General features: G+C 36.0%; 1 protein-coding gene across 1 annotated transcript in view; it reads right to left on the reverse strand.

Moving 5' to 3' along the window:
* Positions 1–3,841: 3,841 nt before the first annotated feature.
* The window catches only part of LOC125961282 (netrin receptor DCC-like), a 292,487-nt gene continuing 283,329 nt past the window's right edge, over positions 3,842–12,999 (reverse strand). Inside the window, exons 10-11 of the mRNA XM_049698140.1 lie at positions 7,639–7,833; positions 3,842–4,035 (exon numbers count right to left, since the gene is read on the reverse strand). Coding sequence (XP_049554097.1) covers positions 3,842–4,035; positions 7,639–7,833 — 389 coding nt within the window. The remainder of the gene's footprint in view (positions 4,036–7,638; positions 7,834–12,999) is intronic.

Genomic DNA, 12,999 nt, shown 5'->3' on the forward strand with positions numbered 1-12,999 from the left:
TGCATAAAAGTTTTTAACTTTTAAAAACTTGCAAATGGCTATACTTTTATTACCTCAATTGAATCTCATAAAAAGCTTGTAAGGTAGCATACTTTACTACTATACAGATGAGAAAACTGAGGTTTAGAGGGTCCCACGGTATGAGAATAAAAAGGTTACTGTGCCATATATAACCAATAATTCATTGCTAGAGATCAAACTTAAACCTTTGATAGATTTGATATCACTGGATTATAAACAAATTTAATCACAAATGGAACCCATTTTCTTAATTAAAAAAAATTACTAAACAGTCCCAAGCAAAATATTTCCAGTTAGTGTTATAAAAAAGTATTTTTGATAATATTTAGACAATGCATTTACCTAAAAAAAACTAAATCTTTTAATTAAGGCAAAACTTTAATATTTTTGCAATGATCATGATGCAAAATTTAGTATTTCTATCTCTTATGAAGACCAACTTCTCTACCTGTGTTAACTCTTTTCAATGTCTGTTAACTCTTTATACCACATAATAGGGAATAAAAGGTACTCTTATTCTGCATTTCCACTGAAATACTACAAGGCTGGAGTTCAAATGACTTTTCCAAGATTAAACATTATGGCAGAGACAAAAGTATGCATCTGAACCTATATTCAGAATTATATTCAATTCCACCTTTATTTACTTTTTAGCATTCTTAGACTATATTTATTAACACAAATAAGTGAAGTAGTGCCAAATATAATTCAGATGATAAATACACTTCCTAGAAACCGAGTTTATTTGTACCAAGAGTGTTCACCATAGCACCTGTCCAAAAATATTTAAAAAGGGACTATGAGTTTCCAGTTCTGCTATGATGGAATGAGCACCCTTTAGCTCAACCATCCCACTGCTAACAACTATAAACTCTAAACAAAATACCAAAAAAAAAAAAAGAGAGGGAAAAACCTAAAAACCCAAACAACGTAATATCTGAGGGTGATATAAAAGTAAGCAGACTGTAAAATTAAGTAAGAACTTGGACAAGTCATGAAAGAGAAAACAGGCAAATAAAACAAAAACAAAAAAAAGAGAGAGAGAACAAACAGAAAAGACAAATAAAATGATCAACCTAAATTCAACCATTCATATAATTACATTAAATTTTAATGGTCTAAAAACTCCAGTTAAAAGGCAGAAATTTTCAGTTCATAAAATACCAACACCCAACTATATACTACCTACAAGAGAAAGACAAACGTTAAATACAAGACACAAATTGAAAGTAATGGATTGAAAAAGATATACCATGTGAATTGTAAGTAAAGGAAGGCTAGAGTTGCTATATTAATAACAGATAAAATCATCTTGAAGACAAAGAATGTTATCAGAAATAGAGACATTTATAATGCTAAACGAGGTGATTTACCAAGAAGACATAACAATTATAAATCTATACTGGCTTAATAATAGACTCTCAAAATAAATGAAGCAAAACATTTGACAGAATTAAAGGGAGACATAGATGATTCTATGTTTATAAAAGGTGATTCTGATACTCAATCTTAGCAATTCACAAACTACTGATCAAAAATTTTAGTAAAGGCATGGATGATCTGAAAAACACTATCAAAGACTTGATCTAACTGACATTTACAGAGCTCTATATCTACTAACTGCAGAATATTCATGATTTTCAAGTTCACATAGCACATTCAACAAAATTAACAGTATGTTGGTCCCTAAAACAAATCTCAAACATTTAAAAATAGTAAATCGGTGCAGCCACTATGGAGAACAGTATGGTGGTTCCTTAAAAAAACTAAAAATAGAATTACCATGTGATCCTGCAATCCCACTCCTGGGCATATATCCAGAAAAGACAAAAACTCTAATTTGGAAAGACACATGCACCGCAGTGTTCATAGAAGCTCTTTTTACAATAGCCAAGACATGGAAGCAACCTAAATGCCCATTGACAGATGAATGGATAAAGAAGAGGTGGTATATATATACATAATGGAATATTACTCAGCCATAAACAAGAATGAAATAATGCCATTTGCAGCAACATGGATGGAACTAGCGATTAACATATAACTGAAGTAAGTTAGACAAAGACAAATATCATAACACTTATATATGAAATCTAAAAAATGATATAAATGAACTTATTTACAAAGCAGAAATAGACTCACAGACATAGAAAACAAATTTACGGTTACCAAAGGAAATAGCAGGGCGAGGGGAGATAAATTAGGAGTTTGGGATTAACATATACACATTATTATATATAAAGTAAATAAACAACAAGGGCCTACTGTATAGCACAGGGATATTCAATATCTAGTAATAACCTATAATGGAAAAGAATCTGAAAAAGAATCTCTCTCTCTCTATATATATATATGGATAACTGAATCACTTTGCTCTACACCTGAAACTAACACATTTTAAATTGCCTATACTTCAATAAAAAATGGTTAAAAAATAAAAAAAAATTAAATGTAAAAAATAGTGATATCAGAGTATATTTTCTATCATGATACAAATATTAAAAATCAATAATAATAAGATAACTAGGCAAACCCAAAATTGTAAAATTAAGCAACACAATAAGTCATAGGGCAAAAAGAAATCAAGGAAAAATTAGAAAATATTTTAAACTAAATGATAATGAATATCCAACATATAAAAATTTGTGGAGGGCTTCCCTGGTGGCGCAGTGGTTGAGAGTCCGCCTGCCGATGCAGGGGACACGGGTTCGTGCCCCGGTCCGGGAGGATCCCACATGCCGCGGAGCGGCTGGGCCCGTGAGCCATGGCCGCTGAGCCTGCGCGTCCGGAGCCTGTGCTCCGCAACGGGAGAGGCCACAACAGTGAGAGGCCCGCGTACCGCAAAAAAAATAAAAAGTAAAAAAAATTTGTGGAATGCAAGGAAAGTGGTGCTTAGGGAAACAGCGATAGCTTAAAATGCCTACATTATGAGGTTCTACCTTAAGAAATTACAAATAGAAGTGCAAGTTATGACTTCAGTATAAGAAAGAAAATAGTCAAGAGCAAATATGAAAGAAAAAAAGATAGATAGTAGAAACAATCATTAGTGTTAAAAGCTCTTTCTTTGACCAGATCAACAAAATTGATAAACCCCTACCTAGACTGATCACAAAAAAGAAAGAGAACATAAATCATTAATATCAGAAATGTAAAAGCAGTTATCACCACAGATAACCACAAACAGTAAGAGAATATCATGAACGAACTATGCCAACAAATGTGACAAAATAAAATAGACAGATTTCATGAAAAAATTAACTTGCCAAAATCAATACAAGAAAAAATTAAAAATATGAAAATACCTGTGTATGTTACAGAAATTTAATTCATTTCAAAAGCCTTCCTGAATGGAAATCTCAGATACACATGGTTTTGTTAGTGAATTCTATCAAATACTCAAGAAATAAAAAATATCAATTTTACACAAACTTTTTCAGTTATAGAGAAAGCAAATTGTTCAAATAATTTTATGAGGCTGGTATAAGCTTAGTTTTAAAAAAGAACTGGAAAAAGTCGCTAATAGAATAGAATAGAAATTTATCGACAAATGTACTTATGAATATACTCAAAAAATCCTTAATAACTATTAACCAATTAAATCCTGCAATATAAGAATGGGTATTTACCCTTCAAAAATCAATCAATATAATTAATGATATTAAAAAAAATGAAAGGAGGGAAAATATATGACCATATCATGAGACAGAAAATTATTTCACAAAAATTCAACAAATAAGCATGATAACATTCCCATAAAACTAGGAATAGTAGAAAACTACCTCAATGTGATAACAGACACCTATGAAGAACCTACAACTAACTAACGTCCTTGCTGGGCTGTACCCCGCAGGCCTACAAAGCCCTGCATCTGCATAGCGTCAAGACCGAAGAAAGAGCCCAGAGTCAGCAAGAGACACCAATGAACAAGGGAGCTTACACTTCTGAAGCAAGGTCCTGGAGTGACAGCCACCCATGTTCGGGCAGATGGCAGGCAGGACATAGTGGCAGTCTTCGCTTCCGGGAGTGAAGTGGAGATTACCAGTTATAGGGGAATTGACCTCAGGTGAGCTCATTAGCTACCAGGGAAACCAGTAGAGGGGCATGCCTCTCACGGCCCCTTTGATAAGAACAATCACCAGCTGGGGCCTGGGGCAAGTGCATAGGAAGGTCAGTCTTGGGTTTAGGGTTTAGGTGAAACAGGCACTGGTGGGGCTAGGGATAGACAGAGAGCAAGAGAACAGCCATCTTGAGTGGCCTGACCATACAGTCCTATTTTATGTTTCCCCTAAGATTAGGAACAAAGTAAAGATGCCTGCTTTCACTATTTCTATTCAACATTTTACTGAAGATCTTCACCTTTGCAAGAAAGAAAGAGAAAGAAATAAAACGCAGGAAGATCATAAAATAAGTATAAAACTGTTCCCATTTTCATATGATATGCTCATTTAAATGGAAAATCTCAGAACATCTATAAAAATACTAGTAGAACAAATAGTTGAATTTAACAGGTCTTAGGATACCAAGGTTAACATTAAAAAATCAGTTTGCAGCAAACAGCTGGAAAATAAATTTAAAGAATAATTCATATATATATGTTTTAGGACTTAATCTAACAAAAATATTCAAAAACTCAAGACCTTTACATTGAAAACTATAAAATATTGCTGAGAGAAATTAAACAAGAAATTCAAAAATACACAGTATATTGTTTGAGAATTAACTCAATAAAGCTCTTTTCAAAACTCAACAAATTGTACACTTTATATATGCACAGTTCGTTATCTATAAAAATACCTCCACAAAGATAAAAAGATAAAGTGATTGATGGATAGATTGATCAATAGACTGGCAGACAGTAAATATTAAGTTTTTTTTAAAAAGGGACCTGATTTCAAATTAATTTTGCTAAACATTGCTAGAATTCAGATATTGTGCATCTATACCATGTGTATACACCAAACTTGGCATTAGGACTTTTGAATAAAAAGGAGGAAGATTTCAAAAGATTAATTATAAACATCTAATAGTACAAACATTGGTTAATGAAACTCTATGCTGCACTAGGTAAGCTTTGTTTTGTTTTGTTTTAAATCAGGCAATATTTGATACTGTTCAAAATGGTGGTGTATTTCTAGTCCTGATGCAGGTCACAGTACCTGGTGTCTAAATAGTGAGTTACTATGCTGACAAACAAAATGCTATTTGGAACTTCTCATCTCTCACCAAAGAAAAGAGGAGGTTTACTGGTCAGTTACAAACCACGTAGCTTTTTATAGTCTAAAATACAATCGTGATAACTTGAAGTTATGGCTGACCCTATGCTTAAAAGTATTACAACTTTCCTTAATTCATTTTTAATTCTATAACTGTCATACTGTTCTTAAATTATATCATTCCCTTTTGTCTATTATATATAAAAGTCTAGATTAATAGCTTTAAAATTGTACTTGAAATACCTTTTCAAAAAGATACTATAAAAACTGATACACCTATTTTAATGTTCAGTAGAACAAATGAAATATTGATGTTTTCTTTGTAGAGTTCAAATGTGAACTTGATTGAATCCTTTATCTTTATAAAAATTAGAACTTAAGATATGTTTAACATACATTTGGCCAATCAGTGGAAATTCATGTTGAAAAAATACCAGTTTATTTGCATAACCATGAGGATACTGGAACAACAATAAAACACTATTTTTTTTTTTTTTTTTTTTGCAGTACGCAGGCCTCTCACTGTTGTGGCCTCTCCCATTGCGGAGCACAGGCTCCGGACGCGCAGGCCCAGCGGCCATGGCTCACGGGCCCAGCCGCTCCATGGCATGTGGGATCTTCCTGGACTGGGGCACGAACCCGTGTCCCCTGCATCGGCAGGTGGACTCTCAACCACTGCACCACCAGGGAAGCCCAATAAAACACTATTTTATATTTTATGTTAAGACATGGTACTATGTTAAAAGAGTTTCAGTAGAATTTAAATACTTATGTACATATACATGTGTGCATTTAGTGGGAGAGTGGGTGGGTGTCTTTCCAGATAAAGTGCATACTCATGATTATCTATCACTGAGACAGGGTCCTAGCTCATTTTACCTTTATCAGCGTTCCCAGCTCTTTAAAACATACCTTACGATGGGAAATTTATTTTTTAAGCATTTGGAAAGATTTGCCACGGTATTAATCTCCCAAATGCCTCAAATTTACTAGACTTGGAAACTCATGGTAGAGTGTCTTTGTAATAAAGAGCATCATTATCAAAAGCACATGGTGAAACAATGCAGTTTTCCTTCATGATTTCATTCTGAGTTTGCGTCACAACCTCATTGCCGGAGAGCCTGTGTACTGCCACGGGAATCTCTCTCTTTGGTGTGTGGCATCAAGATGAACTGTCAGAGATGGTGCAGTATACTGAATAATGGATAAATGAAAGTCCCCTGACATAAGTTTGATAGCCATAAAATATGAATTTTGTGATTGCCTCTGCATTCAAACTCAGGGACTGACTGAGAGAATATTATTTCCAAATGCCAAGCTAACTAAAATTGTGGAGATTTGCAGAAGGTGCTTCTCTTATTAGTGTTTGAAGAAATTATAGAGAGAACGGGTCAGTGCAATTTTCCTCTTGCAGTGACAAAACCTTTTCTTGCTACTGCATTCTAGCTATTCAAATTCAAATCAGGCTTCTCATCACAAATGCTCAGTTTCTGAGAGATACTGCAAATAAGCAGCAATTCAATCAGGTTGCCTTTTCACTGAGAAGGTCACTGTACTTCATTTCAAATAATATCGTGTTAAATCAACAGGTAGAATCAACTTGCGTTTTGCATTATGACAATTGTTTAACTTATTGGCACGCTATATATGACATATATTCATTTTATTTCCCTCTGCTAATGATATAATCTCTTATTGCACTCTGGAAAATCCAATGTAAAATGAATATGAAAATTTTGCACATGTTAACCCTCTCTGAATAAACAAAGTTTCAATGAATTCAGAAACATCACAATAGAAGTATTGTATTCAGTAAAAGGAGGTGAAATACTGTAAGAGAAGTTGGATGGGGAGGGATCAGGAATATATGTAGAGAGGAGTTTGATTGCTCCAAGTTACTGTCTTGGATGAAAATTCCTTTTTTAAAATCTTGTTGTTCTACAGTCATAATGAGATACCCATCAAGCTTTATCTATAAATACTAAGAGGGGGGGGAAGGTAATGTGACTAGATAATTCAAGGTTAAAGAAAAATTGACAGAATATCTTTCTAGGGAAAGAAAAAATTTGCTGACTTTCTTTCTGTAGGAATTATTAAGATTAGAAGTTTCCATTGACAGAGGAAAAAGAAAAATGTTCCAGTGCACTTTTTCTATCCTTATGACACGCAGGCAGGGTACATACCAGGACACACACTATTGTGTATCTGTCTAGATAAAATTCCCCAATTCAAAATCCAGACAGGGAAAATGTATGTGTGTATATAGGAGGGTGGGTGAGAGAGTTATGAATTAATATATGTTACAAATTGAAATAAACTTCCAAAGAACGATTTTCCAAGAAAGAAAATAATTTAAAATAAGTCATTTATTTTCTTTAAGAGAAGAAAAATCACAGCTACTCACCTAACCTCTCAATGGAATAATATCGCTGTTTACTGTCCACACGTACTGTCTCGGCATAAGGGCTCCCAACGCCATAACCGATGATGTAACCTCGCACCACAATATTTGGGTTCAAGGGAGGAGTCCAACTCATGATGATGCAGTTGGTCTGGGGCCTCACATGAAGAGAGCTTGGCTGGTCAGGGACTTGAGACTCTAGAATTCAAAAGGAGGACAACACCATGTTTCATAATAGAACACAGAGCATGGTAAAGGGTCCCATTTAAACAAGACTTAGTATCATGTTCCACAGACCCTCAAATGACGCACCACTTATTGCCCGAGTTCCTCCTTGTATTAGTTTATGATATGATTTCTATGTTTGATTTGACTTTCTCAGGATTTCTTAAACGCAAGAGGATACTGAATTCCCTCCAGAGGCACTGTAGCATCATACATCTTTTCTTCTAACAGACTTTTTTCCTTGGGATTCTTTTTTTCTCATATATTTCTTCTTAGGTATCATTAATAAGGGGGGAAATCAACACAGATATAAGAATAATAGAAAGGGAAATGCAATATCAAAAACTGTCTTGCCCAAGGATTATTTACTCTGATTTAACTAGAGAAGAAAATGAATGTAGCAGTCCTTTCTTAAGAAATTGTCAGGATAAAAAATTTAGGGCCATGATTTGCTCAGCATGAATGGGATGGTAATTGACCCATGGTTTATTGCATGTGCGAAAAGTGTATTTATTATTAAAGCAAAGGAGAGAGTGGCCCGGATTAAAGCCACACAGACTTTGGAGTGTGAAAATTGGCTTTAATACCAGGCTCTGTCATTTACTGCTTGTGTGTCTTCATCAAATTATTTATCTTCTCTGAGTTTACCTATTAATTAAACTGGCATTCCAAATACTGATTGACACAAAGCTTGAGCTCTGGAAGTAATCAAGAGAAGCATTCAAATTTTTACTGGATTCTCACTAGATGTGAAACTTTAAAACCTTATTTATCCTCCCTAAGCCTCAGTTTCCTCATGTGCAGAATGAGGATAAGGATAGTAATGGTCTCATTTCGTGGTGAGGAGATTTAATAAAATTATGCACCAAAACACTCCAATTATGAGTAGCACCAACTGGCAGCAGCTACCAGAAAGAAAATGCACTCGCTACCCTGATATAATTTTTTTTAAAGAGACTGTGTTGAAAATTAATAAATTGGCCTTCTGATTTTTACATCACCATTCTTCCCTATGATCCTATCCCTAAAGAAATGAGGTATTTTCTGGACACTGATCATAATTCTATTAATAAATATTAGTAGAGTGCCTACTAGGTTTGAGGTATAAGCCTAGGTACCCATGACAATCACGTTACAGGAGAGAGTAAATACGGCAGACCTAAAACCTGTACTCTTGTTGTTTATAGTTTAATGGAAAAGACAGAAAAGTAAAAAGGCAGTTACAATATACTATGATATATATATTTTTTTGTTCGTTTGTTTGTTTGGTTGTTTGCGGTATGCAGGCCTCTCACTGTTGTGGCCTCTCCTGTTGCGGAGCACTGGCTCCGGCCGCACAGGCTCAGCGGCCATGGCTCACGGGCCCAGCCGCTCCACGGCATGTGGGATCTTCCCGGACGGGGGCACGAACCCGTGTGCCCTGCATCGGCAGGCGGACTCTCAACCACTGCGCCACCAGGGAAGCCCTATGATATATATTTTGATAGGTTTCATACAGGCACATGTAGCCTATTCTTTGAAAATCAAATAAGTATTCTAGGAAGAAATTGAAGAAAGAATATACCCATGTAAACTTTAATAGTCCGTTACGTGCTTTGCACAGTTCTTGGCAATTGATAAGTACTCAAAAATATTAGTGATTTAAACTGTATTCAAACTATTTGTGTTCATTATCTCTTTAATACTGAAAATCTCTGAAGGTAATACATGTCAAATTATGTAGGAGAGTTTGATGACTAAAGGTAATATTAAATTTTATTTTTCTCCTTGATGTAATGGCAAAAGATGATGTAATCTTCACCACCTTTATCCGTCTTCAACACGCACACTTCTAGCTTAAGTGGTATATGGAAGCATGTTTTTTATTGAAGCTTTTAAACTAGGTACCATACTAACAGCTTTTCAAAAGATGCTACATTCTAAAGGTGCTACGTCAACAACATTTTCTAAAGATGCTCTTTTTTTTTCCTTGAAGATACCCATTTGTGAACAAAAGGGACAAGCTATTGTTTGCCCTGAAGATGCCGGAGATATAATATGCAAAAGTGTAAAAAAATCATCTCAAAATGTATATATAAATCTTAACAACAGAACACAATGTTTGTAAAGAACTTCCTACTATAAACCCTATGTAAAAGTAATAAAAAGATGAAAGGGATGGATTAATACTTTTCAACCCTATTGCCATGGAGGCTCTCCAGTGTCCTTGAAATGTAATGGGCTCTCCAATGAATTCTATCTGGCATATTTGATGTTTTTGAAATAATTATTGAAATAGGATAATCTGCCTAATCTTATTTTTAGAAAAGGAACTAAATGTGATTCAGATTTTCTGCATTTATGACTGTTTCAAAATAATATGAAAGCCTAATGATTTGAATGACAATATTCAACATCTTTTAGAATAAAAAGAAAAAAAAATTTCAGAATAACTATTTCTCCATTTTTCTGCAAACCACAGAATATCCCCCTGCAAGTTAGTTAAATTAATAACCATAAAATTACATCTATAAGAGCTTTAAGGGTACCATGGTAATGAATGCACGAACTGATTCTTGAAGAAGAGGGGCTGTCGGTACACAAGACTCATCTTTATTCTTCACTACATAAAAGGAGTTTCAATCCTAGATGCAAACCTCAAACTACTTTTTAACATGATAAAAAAATAAGGGTGTTGATACATAAGAGTATATGCTGCCTCCCATCTAAACATTTAATGGGTTCTTACAACCCAGTTAAGATAATTGGGCCAGGGACTTCCGTGGTGGTGTAGTGGTTAAGAATCCACCTGCCAATGCGGGCGACGTGGGTTCTAGCCCTGATCCGGGAAGATCCCACATGCTGCGGAGCAACTAAGCCCATGTGCCACAACTACTGAGCCTGTGCTCTAGAGCCTGCAAGCCACAACTACTGAGCCTGCATGACACAACTACTGAAGCCTGTGTGCCTAGAGCCCTTGCTCCACAACAAGAGAAGCCTGTGCACCGCAATGAAAAGTAGCCCCTGCTCGCTGCAACTAGAGAAAGGCTGCGCCCAGCAATGAAGACCCAACGCAGACAAAAATAAATTTAAAAAAAAAAAAAAAAAAGATCATTGGGCCAGATGGAATGGTGCCTGTCAAGTATCAGACTTAAGTCATTCAAAATATATGGCCTCATCATAAAGATAACTGTGTTAGGAGGTTGTTCATAATCTGGAATAGCCCATTTGTACCCACCTACTCACTTCTTAATATAAAGACAGAAACGACAATTTTCCTTTTATGCTACCTGCGTGAGTTTTGTCTAATGCAGCTGACCTTACAGATTATGAAAGTGGTTACTACTGGAATGAACTATAAAACATTTAGAAAATCCGCTATGCAAGGTAAATGATGTAAGTACCCTTTGTTTGAAGGCCAAAACAAATTTGCTATTTAGAAGTCCATGACAGATTTTATAAGTACCTCTAGGATAATGACTGCATATATAAAGCATAGAGAAGTAGTAATTATTGAAATAACTTGAAAACAAAGAACATATCTTGCCTGAAATATCCAAATTAACAAGGCCGCAAATTTCTACCAGAGTCAAGATAACTAGGTTAACTGCCATTCCTGATTAGATTATGGAATTATGAATTCTGTCTTAGTTTGTTTCTAAAGAATATTTATTATTCTCTGAGTGATGATACGGAGTTTCACTAATGAGTAATATTCACATATAGCACACTGGGAAAGTTAGCAGACTAATCTCAGTGACATTTCAACAATTACTGTGCATCTCCTATGCATCAGTCATAGTTCTAGGTACTGGGAATAGAGTTTTGAGGGAGGTAAGACCAAAAAAATTAAGAATAAACAAACAAGGAAATCATGAGATCTTGGTAAGCTAGGATATAGGATATAACTGAATCACATACGTGACACATCAAGGAAGGTATCCCTGGAAGAGTCTAAGGTGAATGATCAGAGAGCCAGTCAAGTAGCCCTCAGGGTGGAAAGCTTTATAGACAGAAGGAATAACTACAGCAAAACCTCTAGAGCAAGAAGGAACTTAGTACTTGAAGAAACCAAAGAAGGTCACTGTGCTTGACCATAGACGGAAAATGAAGAGGATAAAAAGGGAGTCACCCAGTGGGAATGTAAAATGGTGCAGCTGCTATGGAAAATAATATGGTGGTTCCTCAAAAAATTAAAAATAGAATTACCACGGCTTTCCTGGTGGCACAGTGGTTGAGAGTCCGCCTGCCGATGCAGGGGACGCGGGTTCGTGCCCCAGTCCGGGAAGATCCCACATGCCGTGGAGCGGCTGGGCCCGTGAGCCATGGCCGCTGAGCCTGCGCGTCCGGAGCCTGTGCTCCGCAACGGGAGAGGCCACAACAGTGAGAGGCCCGCGTATCGCAAAAAAAAAAAAAAAAAAGAATTACCATATGATCTAGCAATTCCACTTGTGGGTATATGCTTGAAACAATTGAAAGCAGGTATTCAAACAGATATTTATATACCTGTGTTCATAGCAGCATTCAGGATACTCAAAAGGTAGCATTCAAGATACTCAAAAGATAGAAGCAACTCAAGTGTCCGTCCTGATAAACAAACTGTGTCCTATACATATAACGGAATGATTTTCATCTTTCAAAAGGAAGGAAATTCTGACATGCTACAAGAACCTTTAGGACATTATGCAAGTGAAGTAAGTTAGTCACAGTAGGACAAAATTATATGATTCCATACATATGAGATATTTAAAGCAGTCAAGTTAATAAAGACAAAGTAGGATGATGACTGCTGGCAGCTGGGAGGAGGGAAGAGGGAGGAGTAAGGAGTTACCATTTAATGGGTATAGCGTTTCAGTTTTGCAAAATTAAAAGAGTTTTGGGGGCTTCCCTGGTGGCGCAGTGGTTGAGAGTCCGCCTGCCGATGCCGGGTATATGGGTTCGTGCCCCGGTCCGGGAGGATCCCACATGCCGCGGAGCGGCTGGGCCCGTGAGCCATGGCCGCTGAGCCTGCGCGTCCGGAGCCTGTGCTCCGCAACGGGAGAGGCCACAACAGTGAGAGGCCCTCATACAGAAAAAAAAAAAACAAAAAATGTTCCACGTTAAAAAGAGTTTTGGAGAAGGGTAGTAGTGATGGTTACTAAACAGTGTGACTGTACTTAA

This window comes from Orcinus orca, chromosome 15, assembly GCF_937001465.1.
Source record: "Orcinus orca chromosome 15, mOrcOrc1.1, whole genome shotgun sequence".
Lineage (NCBI taxonomy): Eukaryota > Metazoa > Chordata > Mammalia > Artiodactyla > Delphinidae > Orcinus > Orcinus orca.